General features: G+C 45.4%; 1 protein-coding gene across 5 annotated transcripts in view; it reads right to left on the reverse strand.

Annotated features, from left to right (window-relative positions):
- Window positions 1–19,173, reverse strand: part of LOC121535436 (cell adhesion molecule 3-like) — a 74,542-nt gene that overhangs the window by 53,997 nt on the left and 1,372 nt on the right. For 4 of the 5 annotated variants that reach the window (XM_041842503.2, XM_041842502.2, XM_041842501.2 and 1 more), the window contains exon 2: window positions 18,573–18,784. In XM_041842503.2, coding sequence (XP_041698437.1) covers window positions 18,573–18,663 — 91 coding nt within the window. In that variant the 5' untranslated portion in view covers window positions 18,664–18,784. The remainder of the gene's footprint in view (window positions 1–18,572; window positions 18,785–19,173) is intronic. The other variant, XM_041842500.2, reaches the window with a different exon arrangement.

The following is a 19,173-nucleotide window of genomic DNA, read 5'->3' on the forward strand; positions in this document are numbered from 1 at the left end:
AAAACACTCCAAAACCGACTGTGCACAAAACAACAGTGCGACGGTACAAAATGAGCGACTGGCAAACAGTACTGCACCAAACGACAGGAAAACAATTACACACAACACATGACAAACAAATGGAACATATAAAGGGTACCTAATCACACTAACATGGAACAGGTGTACAACAACTAGACAAAACCAAACGAACATCGAAACATACAACGGTGGCAGCTAGTACTCCGGGGACGACGACCGCCGAAGCCTGCCCGAGCAAGGAGGAGGAGCAGCCTCGGCCGAAACCGTGACACCCAGAGTTAATGATACTGTGTTTCAAGTTTTATTGTCACATGCACAAGTACAGTGAAATGCCTTTCTTGCAAACTCTAAACCCAACAATGCAATAATCAATAACAATGTAATACTAGAAATAAAGAAACGAAAAACACGAGAAATAAGAAGAAATATGAAGAACACAATAAGTAAGTAAGCATACTATATACACAAGGTCAGTTCCAATACCATATTTACAATGTGCAGGGATACTGGCGTGATGGAGGTAGATATGTATAGGGGTAAGGTGACTAGGCAACAGGATATAAGATAAACAGAGTAGCAGCAGCTTGTCTGTGAGTGGGTGTGCGTGTGTGTAGATCCAGTATAAATGTATGTGCATGTAATGTGTGAGTGAGAAGATGATGGAGTGACAGTGTGTGTAGGGCACTGTGAGTGTGCATAGAGACAAAAATACAAATGAAAAGGTCAATGAGGATACAAGGTTAACTCAGATAGTCTGTGTAGCTATTATGTCAGCTATTTATCAGTCTTATTGCTTGGGGATAGAAGCTGTTCAAGAGCCTGTTGGTGCCAGACTTGATGCACCGGTACCGCCTGCCATGCGGAAGCAGAGAGAATAGTCTATGGCTTGGGTGGTTGGAGTCTTTAACGATTTTCCAGGCCTTCCTACCACACCGCCTGATATAGATGTCCTGAATGGCAGGGAGCTCAGCCCCAGGGATGTACTGGGCTGTCCGCACCACCATCTGTAGAGCCATGTGATAGAGGGCGGTGCTATTGCCATACCAGGCGGTGATGCAACCAGTCAAAATGCTCTCAATGTAGCTGTAGAACTTTTTGAGGATTTGAGGGCCCATGCCAAACTTTTTCAACCTCCTGAGGGGAAGAGGCGCTGTCGTGTCTTCTTCACAACTGTGCACGTGTGTTTTGGACCATTTAAAGTCTTTAATGATTTGGACACCGAGGAACTTGAAGTTCTCGACCTGCTCCACTGCGGCCCGTCGATGTGAATGTGGGCATGCTCCAGGATCCAGTTGCAGAGGGATGTGTTCAGACCCAGAGTCTTAAGCTTGTGCACTATGTAGGGAATAGGGTGCCATTTGGGACAAACTTCTAGTGTACACAACAATAACATTGGTTGAGATACTGTATGTGATTAGGCAAATACACTAAAAAGTAACTGTGAAATGTACAGCATCTCCTTATGATGTTATTCTAATACCGTTGATATGTTGTCGATCTGTCTGACGAAATGTTCACTCGCTATAATGTTTCATGTTTGCTGGACACATAATACCCCTTAATTACAGAGAAGGATTAACTAGACCACAAATGTACGTGGCTAAGTCCCAAATGGCACAATCTTCCCTTTAGGGTAAAAAGCAGTGCACTATAAAGGGAACAGGATACCATTTGGGATGCATCCCATATATAGAACCAGACATGCCTCAAAGAAAGCTGCTCACCTCTGTAAATATGGCATTTATAAATAGTCTAATTAGAACAAAAGATGTCAGCGGTAGACACTTTTCAACTCACACTGTAGCGCTATCACATCCTCCCACCGACAGTGATATATCTTTTTTTTCTACTTCTTGAAGAACATCTGTGTGTTCTAAGTGTTCCATAGCGGAACTCCGATCGGGACATGAAAGAGGAAATGCAAGCAAACAACATTACACGCTTTTAAGAATTCCTTTAGTATTGCTGTAATAACTCCCACTTCCCCCCCCTACCCTGGAAGAAAGTGGCCTGTTTTCCAATTGCTCTTTCTTCCTCAGTGAGTAGTCTACGGGGTTGAATCCTAATAATCGTGCCTTTCTTTCTCCAAAAGTGTGCACTTGTTCTCTTCCCTTCATGACTGGTATATGGAAATTCAACTGTAGTCTACACATGCTTGCACTAATACAGTGGGGGTAGTGAACGAGTTAGTACAGACTTCAGGAGGAAGGAGAGATTATTGGAACTCAACCACGGCTTGCAGCATATATGATATGTTCCTGAACAGAAACCTAACCTGTCTCTCCAGGAGCTGTCCTGACTATTGTGAGTGTTACAAGGACATGAAAGAGGAGAGATTTCTCCTTGGTAGACAGGAGTTAAATGCTGTTGCTTTCTCTTCTCCTCTCCTCTCCTCACACACACACACACACACACACACACACACACACACACACACACACACACACACACACACACACACACACACACACACACACACACACACACACACACACACACACACACACACACACACACACACACACACACACACACACACACACACACACACACACACACACACACACACACACACACACACACACACAGCTGTGCGTTTAAGGAAGACACAGATATTTAAAGAAACACAATTTACAGTTTCTCAACGCAGCGTGAACGAAGTGACAACCAGGAGGTTGAGAGAGAGGCAGGGGGAGGGAGAGAGAGAGACAAAAAGGGGTGAGGTGAGATAGCTTCAGGGGTGAGGTGAGAGGGCTTCAGGGGTGAGGTGAGGGCTTCAGGGGTGAGGTGAGAGGGCTTCAGGGGTGAGGTGAGAGGGCTTCAGGGGTGAGGTGAGAGGGCTTCAGGGGTGAGGTGAGAGGGCTTCAGGGGTGAGGTGAGAGGGCTTCAGGGGTGAGGTGAGAGGGCTTCAGGGGTGAGGTGAGAGGGCTTCAGGGGGTGAGGTGAGAGGGATTCAGGGGTGAGGTGAGAGGGATTCAGGGGTGAGGTGAGAGGGCTTCAGGGGTGAGGTGAGAGGGATTCAGGGGTGAGGTGAGAGGGCTTCAGGAGTGAGGTGAGAGGGCTTCAGGGGTGAGGTGAGAGGGCTTCAGGGGTGAGGTGAGAGGGCTTCAGGGGTGAGGTGAGAGGGCTTCAGGGGTGAGGTGAGAGGGCTTCAGGGGTGAGGTGAGAGGGCTTCAGGGGTGAGGTGAGAGGGCTTCAGGGGTGAGGTGAGAGGGATTCAGGGGTGAGGTGAGAGGGATTCAGGGGTGAGGTGAGAGGGCTTCAGGGGTGAGGTGAGAGGGCTTCAGGCTCAGAGATCAAATAGATAGTTAATAAACACTGTCCAAAGAACAGACAGTGAAATATCCCTTTCATTTCTCCATTTCCATTTCCTCTCCTCTCCTCTCCATCCATCTGTCTCTTTCCATCTTTTCCACCTTCCTCCATCTGTCTTTCTCGTCTCATATTTTCCCTCCAGTCCTCTTTCAATACTCTGCCCTTCTGTCAACTTTTCTTCCCATCTATTCAACCAGCCCCAGCCCACTCCTCAGTTTAAAAAAACCAACTGTCTCTCCTTCCGTATCACATTCCCATCATCTCTCTAGGAATAATATCCACTGTAAGGCCCCAAAGGCGAATCCTCATGCGGTAAACGGGTGATTTACCGATTAAAAAGAAGCACAGAGAAGAGTATAAACAAGATAAGAGACACAGTACACCTGCTACAGTCTAATGATACCATCCATGACGAAGCCGGCTGTCATGCTTGTGCCGATGCTTAGATCTGGTTCAGAAACACAGCTAAACAGTGTGGCTGTGACAACATCTTCATATTTCATCCAGCACAAAGCAACATAGCAGCCCCCCCCTTTCTCTACCCTCCCTCTTCAGCTGTCCTCCTATTTGGTTTGATTGATTCATCCTGTTGATTGATTCATCCTCTTGATTTACTGCATAACAGATTGGGTTTGGTTGATTCATCCTGTTGATTGATTCATCCTGTTGATTTACTGCATAACAGAGATTGGGTTTGGTTGATTCATCCTGTTGATTGATTCATCCTGTTGATTTACTGCATAACAGAGATTGGGTTTGGTTGATTCATCCTGTTGATTGATTCATACTGTTGATTGATTCATCCTGTTGATTTACTGCATAACAGAGATTGGGTTTGGTTGATTCATCCTGTTGATTTACTGCATAAGAGAGATTGGGTTTGGTCTGCCTTTGAAGCTACTCTATCTGAACCTGGTATTCAGCAATTATATTCAAATCAATGGCTATATATTTTTAATTTGTACCAAAAATGAATGAATCACAGATTGCCCCTTTAAGAGTTGTTCATTTCATTTGGTTTGGACCAACAAACTGTACCGCAGTGTTTTCCAATCCTGTTTCCTAAAACAGTTTTTGACCTAGAACTAAAGAAACACTGCTGTACTGAATGCTGGCCCCACCCTGACTCCTATCACAAACAAATGGATTCTCTGTATGACTCTCAAATCCCTCCTTTATCAATCCTCCAACCCATGTGGTTGGCCGTTTCTGGAGCCGCGATCATCCCACCCACCCGTCGCCACCCCTCACCCTCTCTCTGCCTGTCAAACATCGTTAGCTCACAGCCCATCCCCCCCGAGTCTCAAGCAGTATGGCGCAAAACCACCCCACCCTGGAACTAGCCCCAATGTCAGAAAAGGAGAGAGGAGCGGGAGAAAAAGAGAAAGAGAGAGAGAGAGAGAGAGAGAGAAGAAAGAATGCCTTGGCAAATATACTGACTGCTCCTGCCAATAAACCACTTAAAGAAATAAGAAGTAAATGACTGTGAGGCCGGAGTTATGAGATCTATATATCAGTCAAAGGTAATAGAGCTCCTCAAAATACCCAAATCACAAAACTATAGTCTGCTCTGTTTCTCTGTCTGTCTCTCTGTCTCTCGATATTACAATTTTAGTCATTTAGCAGATGCTCTTATCCAGAGCAACTTACAGTAGTGAGTGCATACATTTTCATACCTTTTCATATATATATATCTCCCACTATAGCGTTCTCTTCACATACTGTATATGTCTCTCCCTATCTCTCTCTTTTTCTATCGCTCTATCTACGTTGTATTCCCAGAAACACGAGGACACTGGGAGTGACATGAGAATGCAAAGGACAGGAGGGATGTCCCTATAGACATCTGAGGAAGGATACATAGAGGAGAGTGAAAACAGAGATAATAGTTATAGTAAAAAGGGAAGATGGAGCATCTCTCTCTCTCTCTCTCTCATGCTAAAACAGCATCACACAAACAGAGAGAGCAGACCCTGGCCACGGCAATCAGCAAACCACAACCAGAACAAACCAGTCCAGTCCAGCACACCCAGAACAGAGCATGCTGCAAGCCACAACTGCTCACCCAGAGAATCTGTTCTATATACCATTTCCAATCCACAGCATCAAACCCAGACTAATATACTAGTACACAATAAAAACAACACTGTTTACCTCAACACCAACCCAAGATCAGGGCCGGTATTCATAAAGAGTACTGATCTAGGATCTGGTCCTCCCTGTCCATGTAATCTAATACATTATGATCTAAAAGGCTAAACTGATCCTAGATCAGTACTCTACAGTCTCAGAGCACACAACCCAGTAAAGAAAACCAAACGCTGTCCCAAAACGTCAAACTCCAAATTCTAGAACATGATTTAAACCGATAGAGCTCTCACCGCTATCACAGACCCAGATGAGAATGTGGTAGAAGTCAAGTCAAGTAATAAAGACTGAACATTCCGAAACAACATCGGTAGCAGCAGCAGATCGTAGCAGAACAACACAACTAGGCTCCAAACAGACAGAAGATTACCTCACATGGTTTAAAGACTATAGCACAACAAACCAACACAACCCACAGACTCATGATAATATATATAATGTATATGTCATAACAACATGAGAATAGCTTTGAATATTGAGAAGTGCAACATGAATAAATCACAATATTGTTTTTAAAATATTAATTGAAGAGAGGAAAGAATGAGGCGTCACAGATAAACCCTCATCCTTCGTTTCACCAAAGACACATCTGCCTAAAGGAGGAATGCTTTGGTTGTATCATGGTTGCCTTTCAGTCATTGAGATAAAATAGAGTACTGTATACACTACTGAAACTAGCTAGAGATACTTAAGCTAGCCTCAGGCACATGTATCAATGAACTGCAGACGGGAACATGCTACTCATTAGATTAATCATAAGTAACTTAATGTTCAATTATGTTCATTTATTAAAATGTTGCTAAATTATGCTAATAGCATCAAATTGAAAGATTACCTAATAAAAAGGTAGGAAATTGTTCATGATGATCAAATTAAACTACAGATGTAGAGTGAGTGGATGAGTGAGTGAGTGAGTGAGTGAATGAGTATGTAAGTGCATGAGTACCTGAGTGAGTTAATGAGTGAGTGAGTGAGTGAGAGAGTGTGCGTGAGGGAGTGAGAGAGTGCGTGAGTGAGTGAGTGAGTGCGTGAGTATTTTTGCGCGAGCGAGCTGGAGATTTTGTTATTCACAAAGAGAGATACTAACTACATAGACCAACTGACAGTAATTGAGGGTTAGGACTGGAGACCTAGTATCCATTGTTTAGAAGCACTCCTATTATTGAGAAGAACAATCAAATTACACTTGACATGCTCAAATGGTCCTCTCGAAAATTGGGGGCGAGGCGCACCTCATCTCAGGCTAGTCAATCTTACGGCAGAGTAAATGTCATATTGACTAGTCTATTCAAGGAGTATGTCCGAGTAGAAATGTGAAAATGTTGGAAGAAGAGTTAAATTGGTCGTGTTCCAAGGAGGACCTGGACTACATGCCCGTTAATAAAGTATTTGATTAATTCTCACTTTCTCTGACCGGGTTTTCCTCCTCCAACAGAGAGAGTCTGAAGAGCTTTTTAATTACACTGCGCTTCAGGTTGTGTCCCGAATGGCACCGCATTCAAATCAAATCAAATTTTATTTGTCACATGCGCCGAATACAACAGGTGTAGACCTTACAGTGAAATGCTTACTTACAAACCCTTAACCAACAATGCAGTTCAAGAAATAGAGTTAAGAAAATATTTACTAAATAACCTAAAGTATAAAATAAAAAGTAACAATTAAATTACAAAACAATAACGAGGCTATATACAGGAAGTACAGGTTAGTCAATGTGCGGGGGTACAGGTTAGTCAATGTGCGGGGGTACAGGTTAGTCAATGTGCGGGGGTACAGGTTAGTCAATGTGCGGGGGTACAGGTTAGTCAATGTGCGGGGGTACAGGTTAGTCAATGTGCGGGGGTACAGGTTAGTCAATGTGCGGGGGTACAGGTTAGTCAATGTGCAGGGGTACAGGTTACACCAAGTCACTTGGCTCTGTCATATCCTCACATGGTCTCTCCTATCATTGCTACGCAGACGACACACAATTACATTTCTCCTTTCCCCCTTCTGATAACCAGGTGGCGAATCGCATCTCTGCATGTCTGGCAGATATCAGTGTGGATGTCGGATCACCACCTCAAGCTGAACCTCGGCAAGACGGAGCTGCTCTTCTTCCCGGGGAAGGACTGCCTGCTCCATGATCTCGCCATCACGGTTGACAACTCCATTGTGTCCTCCTCCCAGAGTGCAAAGAACCTTGGCGTGACCCTGGACAACACCCTGTCGTTCTCCGCTAACATCAAAGCAGTGACCCGATCCTGCAGGTTCATGCTCTACAACATTCGCAGAGTACAACCCTACCTTACACAGAAAGCGGCACAGGTCCTAATCCAGGCACTTGTCATCTCCCGTCTGGATTACTGCAACTCGCTGTTGGCTGGGCTCCCTGCCTGTGCCATTAAACCCCTACAACTTATCCAGAACGCTGCAGCCCATCTGGTGTTCAACCTTCCCAAGTTCTCTCATGTCACCCCGACCTCCGCACACTCCACTGGCTTCCAGTTGAGGCTTGCATCTACTACAAGACCATGGTGCTTGCCTACGGAGCTGTGAGGGGAACGGCACCTCCTTACCTTCAGGCTCTGATCAGACCCTACACCCAAACGAGGGCACTACGTTCATCCACCTCTGGCCTGCTAGCCCCCCTACCTCTACGGAAGCACAGTTCCCGCTCAGCCCAGTCAAAGCTATTTGCTGCTCTGGCACCCCAATGGTGGAACAAGCTCCCCCATGACGCCAGGACAGCGGAGTCACTGACCACCTTCTGGAGACACTTGAAACGCTACCTCTTTAAGGAATACCTGGAATAGTATAAAAGTAATCCTTCTACCACCCCTCCCCCACCTATAAAAAAAAGAAAAAAGTGGTTATCCCACTGGCTATCATAAGCTGAACACACCAATTTGTAAGTCGCTCTGGATAAGAGCTTCTGCTAAATGACGTAAATGTAAAAAGGTTAGTCAATGTGCGGGGGTACAGGTTAGTCAATGTGCGGGGGTACAGGTTAGTCAATGTGCGGGGGTACAGGTTAGTCAATGTGCGGGGATACAGGTTAGTCAATGTGCGGGGGTACAGGTTAGTCAATGTGCGGGGGTACAGGTTAGTCAATGTGCGGGGGTACAGGTTAGTCAATGTGCGGGGGTACAGGTTAGTCAATGTGCGGGGGTACAGGTTAGTCAATGTGCGGAGGTACAGGTTAGTCGAGGTAGTTTGTACATGTAGGTTGGGGTAAAGTGACTATGCATAGATAATAAACAGCGAGTAGCAGCAGTGTAAAAAAACAAAGGGGGGGGGGTCAATGTAAATAGTGATTGCTCTGGTCAAAAGTAGTGAACTAAATAGGGACAGGGTGCCATTTGGGATGAACCCTCAGGCTGTAGGAAATGGAGTGTCCTAGGACATCAGTTTATAAAACAATTTAATGGTAAATGTTACATATCAAATGCTCCAGTGTTATGCACACAGAGAGACGGCCTTCTCACCTTCCAGCCAACAGAACAGCAGCTGGAATCACAAGAGGAATTCTGTTTGAACAATAAAATGATTTGAGGGCTTCAAATAAGAATGTGAGTCTGAGTTTCTCTGTGCCTGTATTCGAAGCACACATTTATGGAATGATGAGCATGTTTAAACCATAGAACAAGAGAATGAGAGAGCGAGAGAGAGAGAGAGAGAGAGAGAGAGAGAGAGAGAGGGAGAGAGAGAGAGAGAGAGAGAGAGAGGGGGGGACAGAGAGAGAGGGGGGGGACACAGAGAGGGGGGGCAGAGAGAGCGAGAGGGGGGGACTGAGAGAGAGAGAGAGAGAGAGAGAGAGAGAGAGAGAGAGAGAGAGAGAGAGGACTGAGAGAGTGGGGAGAGAGAGAGGACTGAGAGGAGAGAGAGAGAGAAAGAGAGAGAGAGAGAGAGAGAGAGAGAGAGTTGAGAGGGGGACTGAGAGAAGGAGAAAGAGAGAGAGGGAGGGACAGAGAGAATTGAGAGGGGGGACTGAGAGAGTGGGGAGAGAGAGGGAGGGACTGAGAGATAATTGAGAGGGGGGACTGAGAAGGAGAGAGAGGGAAGGAGGGACTGAGAGAGAATTGAGAGGGGGGACTGAGAGAGTGGGGAGAGAGAGGGAGGGACTGATAGAGAATTGAGAGGGGGGACAGAGAGAATTGAGAGGGGGGACAGAGAGTGGGGAAAGAGAGAGGGAGGGACAGAGAGAATTGAGAGGGGGGACTGAGAGAGTGGGGAGAGAGAGAGAGGGAGGGACAGAGAGAATTGAGAGGGGGACAGAGAAGGAGAGAGAGAGAGAGGGAGGGACTGAAAGAGAATTGAGAGGGGGGACTGAGAGAGAATTGAGAGGGGGACTGAGAGAGTGGGGAGAGAGAGGGAGGGACTGAGAGAGAATTGAGAGGGGGGACAGAGAGAATTGAGAGGGGGGACTGAGAGAGTGGGGAGAGAGAGAGAGAGAGAGAGAGAAAGGAACTGAGAGAGAATTGAGAGGGGGGACTGAGAGAGTGGGGAGAGAGAGAGGGAGGGACTGAGAGAGAATTGAGAGGGGGGACTGAGAAAAGGAGAGAGAGAAGGAGAGAGAGAGGGAGGGACTGAGAGCGAGAGAGAGCAAGATAGAGCGACTTAGTGTTTGTCTTCGTGTGTGCGAGCACAGAGAGGATTTCAAATAATGTGCCTAGTAGGCTGTGACAGCGACAGTGAATGAAAAAGATGAGTGTGTGTGGTAGATGTTCATGCAGGGATAAGAGGCTTATGAGGGGAGCATATTATTTTCTAAGTAAATGTCATTAATTTTAATTAGCTGTATATGTAACGTGTACACCTGGAATGAATGTAATGCCTTGTACTGTATATATAGTGGGTAGAAGAGGTGAAACGACTGGAGGGTGATTACAATAACACAAAATGATATTCACACAATGCTGTCTCTTTTTAGATGGTGTCATATTCTCCCTCTCTGCTGCATTCATCAACATGCACCTCACTGGGTTTACATCATACACTCATCAAGACACATCAGAGAGGTATATTGGTGATTTAAACCACACATTGATGCACTCACAAAGCACTGTCGTCATCAGAGAAGCATATTGATGAGTTTCACCACTATCAAACGTCCTAATCAGAAATACATTTTTGGTTAGTTTATCCACAAAGTGATGCTTTCATTGAAAAATAATATTGGTGAGTTAGGCCTACAGCACAAAGCATTTCTTTCAAAAAGTAATATTGATAAGTCAAACCACACATTGACAACCTCATCAAAAAAGCCCTTTGATGACTGAGTTCCCCCATACAACCACGCTTTCATCAGAAAAGCACAACCGAACCGTGGTAAACAACAACACAGCTATGCATTCATTGGACAGAGGAAACACTCTGGGGAACCCTGCACTAACGGAGAAATACTTCAATCAATACAAACACTGTGCTGAGGTCCATGATACAGCCATCCAATCAATACAAACACTGTGCTGAGGTCCACGATACAGCCATCCAATCAATACAAACACTGTGCTGAGGTCCACGATACAGCCATCCAATCAATACAAACACTGTGCTGAGGTCCACAATACAGCCATCCAATCAATACAAACACTGTGCTGAGGTCCACAATACAGCCATCCAATCAATACAAACACTGTGCTGAGGTCCACGATACAGCCATCCAATCAATACAAACACTGTGCTGAGGTCCACAATACAGCCATCCAATCAATACAAACACTGTGCTGAGGTCCACGATACAGCCATCCAATCAATACAAACACTGTGCTGAGGTCCACGATACAGCCATCCAATCAATACAAACACTGTGCTGAGGTCCACGATACAGCCATCCAATCAATACAAACACTGTGCTGAGGCCCACGATACAGCCATCCAATCAATACAAACACTGTGCTGAGGTCCATGATACAGCCATCCAATCAATACAAACACTGTGCTGAGGTCCATGATACAGCCATCCAATCAATACAAACACTGTGCTGAGGTCCACGATACAGCCATCCAATCAATACAAACACTGTGCTGAGGTCCACGATACAGCCATCCAATCAATACAAACACTGTGCTGAGGTCCACGATACAGCCATCCAATCAATACAAACACTGTGCTGAGGTCCACGATACAGCCATCCAATCAATACAAACACTGTGCTGAGGTCCATGATACAGCCATCCAATCAATACAAACACTGTGCTGAGGCCCACGATACAGCCATTCAATCAATACAAACACTGTGCTGAGGCCCACGATACAGCCATCCAATCAATACAAACACTGTGCTGAGGCCCACGATACAGCCATCCAATCAATACAAACACTGTGCTGAGGCCCACGATACAGCCATCCAATCAATACAAACACTGTGCTGAGGCCCACGATACAGCCATCCAATCAATACAAACACTGTGCTGAGGCCCACGATACAGCCATCCAATCAATACAAACACTGTGCTGAGGTCCACAATACAGCCATCCAATCAATACAAACACTGTGCTGAGGTCCACGATACAGCCATCCAATCAATACAAACACTGTGCTGAGGTCCACAATACAGCCATCCAATCAATACAAACACTGTGCTGAGGTCCACAATACAGCCATCCAATCAATACAAACACTGTGCTGAGGTCCACGATACAGCCATCCAATCAATCCAAACACTGTGCTGAGGTCCACAATACAGCCATCCAATCAATACAAACACTGTGCTGAGGTCCACGATACAGCCATCCAATAAATCCAAACACTGTGCTGAGGTCCACAATACAGCCATCCAATCAATCCAAACACTGTGCTGAGGTCCACAATACAGCCATCCAATCAATACAAACACTGTGCTGAGGTCCACGATACAGCCATCCAATCAATACAAACACTGTGCTGAGGTCCACGATACAGCCATCCAATCAATACAAACACTGTGCTGAGGTCCACGATACAGCCATCCAATCAATACAAACACTGTGCTGAGGTCCATGATACAGCCATCTAAAGACACAGCATCACTGGAACACAACACACAGTGATTTTGCTTCAGATAAAGGATGCGTACCTACTGGCACCCTATTCCCTATTATAGTGCACTACTTTTGACCAGGGCTCTGGTCAAAAGCAGTGCACTATATAGGAACTAGGGTGCCATTTCAGAGCCGCCCACAGTGATGGGTTTAAGACAAAGAAACATCTCTAGAGTTTGTTCCTGCTTCTTTCCAGCCATGCCTCAACGACAGGACACCTTGGTGATTTAAACCCCACAGCAATCAATTAAAAAGAGCCATAGGAGCGTTCCGCCGCAACGCAAGGCTGGCCCAATCAAAGGAAACGTTTCTGAAAAGCAGGACAGCACTCAGACCCTGCCTGCTGCACAATGATGCTGGTGTTTCAAAAGAACCACTGATGAATTTCCAGCCTCAGTGTTTCTTTCATCAGCTCACAGCTGACAGTTCTGCTAACACGGCTCGATTTTCTACCGCCCTCCCATAGATTGACATGGCCCTCCTTCCCCTCACACTCTCCCTTCCCCTCACACTCTCGCTTCCCCTCACACTCTCCCTTCCCCTCACACTCTCGCTTCCCCTCACACTCTCCCTTCCCCTCACACTCTCGCTTCCCCTCACACTCTCCCTTCCCCTCACACATGAGGTAAAAACTCTGAGTGATGCAACTGCTGCCTGGGTCGGTCTCGACAACAATCTCAAGAGTGCTTAACATTATTGCTTCTTGTTGTGATGTTGTAGTAAGATTGATTCGTTGTGATGTAATCTGGGATAGCCTGAGTGGATCTGACAGGATCTGACTTGGATTGATGAAGGTCTAAAAGGGGTTTCTTGTTGTTGTTTAGAAAGCGAGAGCTATACTGCTGCCTCTCAGATCAGATGTTATTGAAGCAAGTGAGTGCATGTCATTTGGGTTCATTTTTATGACTGTTAAACCATTTATCACACCAGACCCGGGTGCTTAGCTGTGTCTCACACACCAGACTGACTAACGTATGTGTCAGAAACTAACCTGGAGCTGACGATAACACTTGGATGAATCCCAAATGGCACCCTTTTCCCTATATAGTGCACTACTTTTGACCGGGGCCCTATTGGCACTGTACAGAATAGGATGCATAATCTGCTTTTGGCTCAATGGAAATGATCCACTGTCTATACGTCTGTCTGTTTATTGTCCTTGTGTTGCTTGGAGCTTAACCAATCATCATCACGTAATGGATCAGCCATCGTGATAATGAGATAGGAGTAATCATTCGGGTATTTTAGCTGCCTAAGAGTCTGGTGCAAATAGAGAGGAGTGCTAATCAAAGGGTGTGTACAAAATGGCACCCTATTGCCTATATAGTGCACTACTTTTGAGCATATAGGGAATAGGGTGCCATTTGGGATGTACACAAAAGTGTGATTCATCAGGATAAGAGACAGGTGTTGTTACTGTAGTCAAGTCAGTTATCAGCTGCTGAAACTAATGGAAAATATCTCTCTCTCTCTCTCTCTCTCTCTCTCTCTCTCTCTCTCTCTCTCTCTCTCTCTCTCTCTCTCTCTCTCTCTCTCTCTCTCTCTCTCTCTCTCTCTCTCTCTCTCTCTCTCTCTCTCTCTCTCTCTCTCTCTCTCTCTCTCTCTCTCTCTCTCTCTCTCTCTCTCTCTCTCTCTCTCTCTCTCTCTCTCTCTCTCTCTCTCTCTCTCTCTCTCTCTCTCTCTCTCTCTCTCTCTCTCTCTCTCTCTCTCTCTCTCTCTCTCTCTCTCTCTCTCTCTCTCTCTCTCTCTCTCTCTCTCTCTCTCTCTCTCTCTCTCTCTCTCTCTCTCTCTCTCTCTCTCTCTCTCTCTCTCTCTCTCTCTCTCTCTCTCTCATCCAGTAGGACTGCATCCTCATTCTTCTCCCAAATTGCTAAGAATTCCTGTCATGGATTCAAAATAACTGCCTTTAGCCAATGATTCCACCAATTCAATGCTTTTAAATCCATTACGGAAATGTGGGTGGAGAATAAGGAAATCAGTGGTTTGGGGCGGGTCCATCCAGTGTACAGATCTAGGATCAGGTCTTTCCATGCCCTTGTAACCTTTTCCATTGTGATCTATAAAAGGCCACCCTGGCCGGAGGTAACTAGGTTAGCGATACAGAACCAGAGCTGTGTCTCAAACGGCACCCTGTTTCCTATATCCGCTCTGGTCAAAAGTAGTGCACTATACAGGGAATAGGGTGCCATTTGGGACTTACACTCAGTCAGCCAGTCGCCCAGTCATCAACAATAAACAGCCCACACGAAACAGGAAATTAGTGGTTCTTTCAGGAGGCCTGTGTTCTGCCAGAGCCCCATTCCCTCATTCTCTGAGCAGACTAAAGTGAACTGCTGGCACAGAACACAGAGGCCCTCCCTCCCTCCGGCCTGTAAATCTCACCCACATTAATGATTGGTCTACACCCGCCACGCCCATCCTTTCATCTGTATTCATTATTGGTCACAGCTGGAAGTGCAGCCTCTCTCAGCCTCAGTCAATCCAGAGGTCCGCTGCCCAGCCGCGAGAGAGAATATACTGAGGAAAATAAACTATTAATCACGTTGTGTTGTGGTCTTGAGATGACACAATGGGTGGGTCCGAAATGGCACCCTATTCCCTATATAGTGTACTATTTTTGACCAAAGCTCTATGGACTCTGGTTCCAATGGCCTTATGAGCACTGGTCAGAAGTAGTGCACTACACAGGGAATAGGGTGCCATTTGGGACACAGCCATTATTCCCTGAGGTCTGTAATTTGGCCTCCGCTGAGAAGAGGCACGGTCAGTGACGGGAGGCCAGTGTGTGTGTGTGAGTGTGTCATGCTGTGTGCTGCCGAGTGCTACAGAGGGTGGCCACGACACCCTGGCCTGAGGTAACTAGGTTAGTGATACAGAACAGAGCTGCATCCCAAATGGTACACTATTCCCTATATAGTGCACCAATTTGACCCAGGGTCCATAGTTTACCCATAGGGATCTGGTCAAAAGTAGTGCACTATATAGGGAATAGGGTGCCATTTGGTACTCAGTCTTGGCCAATCACAGCTCTAATCTGTACCCTTCAGAGAGCTAGTCCATCTGAACTGCTCCACTGCACCTCCAGCTGTGGAAAATAGATATTGTACACAATTAGAGGCTCCCTTTATAGGGTCCCAGCACAGACAAACAGCGCTGTTCTTCCCTGACTTTGACATACTGGTCATATGGGGATTCCTTCCACATCAAATATTTAAATGAGTGCTGAGTCGCTGACATATGTGAGCTCTCACTTGTATTGTTTTGCTAATATCATTGATGAGCATTTTGTTTCGGGGTGGAAGAAAGCAAGAGACAGCAATAATATGGAGGTTTTGAAAGCTTGAAAGAAGCAGTATAGATTTTGAGACATGTTGTAGTGACAGACAGGCTTGGTGCATCTGATCGTTGATCTGCAGTGCATTGATCTGCCGAACTAATCGTTTTTCCTCTCTGAAACACAACATTGCATTATTTATGCTAAGTAGGCCCTTCTGTTCAGGGCCTTTTAAAATTAACTCCCCATTCACCGGCCATTACCGGCCATTGTTGGAGCCCTCCTCCCATTCCTCTCCATCTCCATATATCTACGGCTACGTCCCAAATGGTACCTTATTCCCCATGTGCATCTGGTCAAAAGTAGTGCACTATATAGGGAATAGGGTGCCATTTGGGACACAAGCAACCATTTACCAGGCAGCACAGCTGTGTCATAGCTTAGTTCAGACACACAACATTAAGCCACATGTTGTTGTGTTATACCCTTTAAAGGGGCAATCTGGGATTAGAAAAACAACAAAGCGGTTACCCTGCCACATGTTATGGTAAACAGCTGAAGAAATGTCACCCAAGCTCAAAAATCATGAGGCAGTTATATTCCTCAAGAATCGATGGCTATACTGTATATCGTTAATTGAAAAGTAAAAAACTGTATGTAGCAATCACAGATGGCCCCTTAAAAAAAATACAAACCCTAATCTAATGTGACATATTTCTGAATGCGAGAAGTCCTTTTTGCACTGCAGGTGCAAATTGCAAACTCGGTGTTGAATTGACAAAATAAGCTCCACACGAAGAACCACAAGCATTATAAGGTGTACGCCCTCTCAGTTTCATACTTCAGGACTTGATTATCTTATTGCATCTCATCAATGCTTGAATTTGATGATTATTTTGATAGTTGCAATCTTCATTTCTATTTGATATGATTTCATTAGCATGTTCCCAACACTGACCTCGTCTGTGTCCCAAATTGCACCCTATTCCCTACATAGTCCACTACTTTTGGGCCCTGGTCAAAAGTAGTGCACTATATAGGGAATAGATGCCATTTGGGACAGGCCCCTCATCTCAGTAGCAGCAGAAGAGTGTTTACCATTTCTACCCCTAGCAGTATGCAGTACAGCTTCTCACTGACCATTGACAACTCCTCCAAACTGCCCTACACACATTTCATATGCAGAAGCACAGAAAAATACAATTATGCATAATTCAACAACAGACAGTAAAAACAGCTGACGTAGTTAAAGTAGGTGCGTGTGTTTTCATGCGTCTACATTTGTGGGGTTCTGTGTGGGCGCACATCACATCTGCAAGAGTGAGCACATAGGCGTGAGAGAATATAGACTACTGTGTGTCTGAGTTTGGCTGAATGGGTAACACTGCCAACTCTAGTCCACATGTAATCCCTGCATGGGAAACCAGGGATCGCCCCCCGGTCCAGGCTGCCCATTTCTAATAAGACCCTGATCTGTCTCCCCCGCTCTATATATCCTACTGTCTGAATAAATACAAAATACCTACCAAAAAAATATACATATATAAAAATGATATAGGCTACTGTTTTGTAGTGTTAGTGAGACTGTTACAATGGTTAATCTGTGAGACTGTTACAGTGGTTAGTCTGTGAGACTGTTACAGTGGTTAGTCTGTGAGACTGTTACAGTGGTGAGACTGTTACAGTGGTTAGTCTGTGGGATTATTGACCGTTACAGTGGTTAGTCTGTGGGATTAGTGAGACTGTTAGTGGTTAATCTGTGAGATTAGTAAAACTGTTACAGTGGTTAATCTGTGAGACCGTTACAGTGGTTAATCTGTGAGACCGTTACTGTGGTTAATCTGTGAGAGTGTTACAGTGGTTAATCTGTGAGACTGTTACTGTGGTTAATCTGTGAGACCGTTACAGTGGTTAATCTGTGAGAGTGTTACAGTGGTTAATCTGTGAGAGTGTTACAGTGGTTAATCTGTGAGAGTGTTACAGTGGTTAATCTGTGGAATTTGTGAGACTGTTACAGTGGTTAATATGTGAGACTGTTACAGCGGTTAATCTGTGAGACTGTTACAGTGGTTAATCTGTGAGACTGTTACAGTGGTTATTCTGTGGGACTGTTACAGTGGTTAATCTGTGAGACGTTACAGTGTTTCATATGTGGGACTGTTACAGTGGTTATCTGGGAGACTGTTACAATGGTTAGTCTGTGGGATTAGTGAGACTGTTAGTGGGTAATCTGTGAGACTGTTACAGTGGTTAATCTGTCAAATTAGTGAGACTGTTACAGTGGTTAATCTGTGAGACTGTTACAGTGGTTAATCTGTGAGATTGACAGTGGTTAATCTGTGAGACTGTTACAGTGGTTAATCTGTGAGATTGACAGTGGTTAATCTGTGGGACTGTTACAGTGGTTAATCTGTGAGACTGTTACAGTGGTTAATCTGTGAGACTGTTACAGTGGTTAATCTGTGAGATTGACAGTGGTTAATCTGTGGGACTGTTACAGTGGTTAATCTCTGAGACTGTTACAGTGGTTAATCTGTGGGATAGTTTCTCTCCCTGTTATACATTACTGTGTGCTTGTATCTGACCCCCATCGGTCAACAATGACTGCAAAACAAATCAATAGGAAAAGGTGATTTCTGGCCAATCATAGGCGGTTTTATTGATTAAGTGATTCTGTTGTAGTTGGGGGAGGGGGGGGCTATGTGACAACTAAAAACACTGACATCAACAGGATAGAGTAGAAGATAGTGGAAGGGTGAGAGTAGAGGAGGGTGAGAGTAGCCTAGAGGGGATGAGAGAGATTCTTACCAAAGACGAAGTTGCTCTGAACAGAGGCTGCCAGTAGTGTCAATAAACTCAGAGTCCATAGACTTGGGACCAGGTAAGAAGGGAATGCCATGTTTGGTTGGATGCACAGATCCCTTTGTTCTTCTCACCGAATCCTCACGAGGGTTAGGCAGGGGAGAGGCGCACCCGAATGTTACCTGCGAGGGCAGGGGAGAGGAGCACCGGAGTGTTACCTGCAGAGGCAGAGGAGAGGAGCACTGGAGTGTTACCTGCGGGGGCAGGGGAAGGGCGATAAAACAAGACCAAGCCGTTCGGGATTAATTGGTTGCGTTCTGATTGGTTGGCCGGTGCTTAATAAACGTTTGGACATCGTTACTCAAGCGCTGCTCCGTGGGTCTCGTCGATCTGCTGCCTGTGTCATATCGTACCGGGGGTGACCCGGTGATCGAGCCTGTTGCTACCACCGTAAAAGGCAACGTTCTAAATCACTAAAGGCGGAAAATCAGTGTGGGCTGTCATTACCCTAAATGTATTCAATTTATCTCTACATTTATTCAAGCTCTGAGTATAAGTGGGATGTTTTCTGGGCCCAAAACAACTCTAGTTAATTACAAATAGCACA

Source organism: Coregonus clupeaformis, chromosome 21 (assembly GCF_020615455.1).
Source record: "Coregonus clupeaformis isolate EN_2021a chromosome 21, ASM2061545v1, whole genome shotgun sequence".
NCBI lineage: Eukaryota > Metazoa > Chordata > Actinopteri > Salmoniformes > Salmonidae > Coregonus > Coregonus clupeaformis.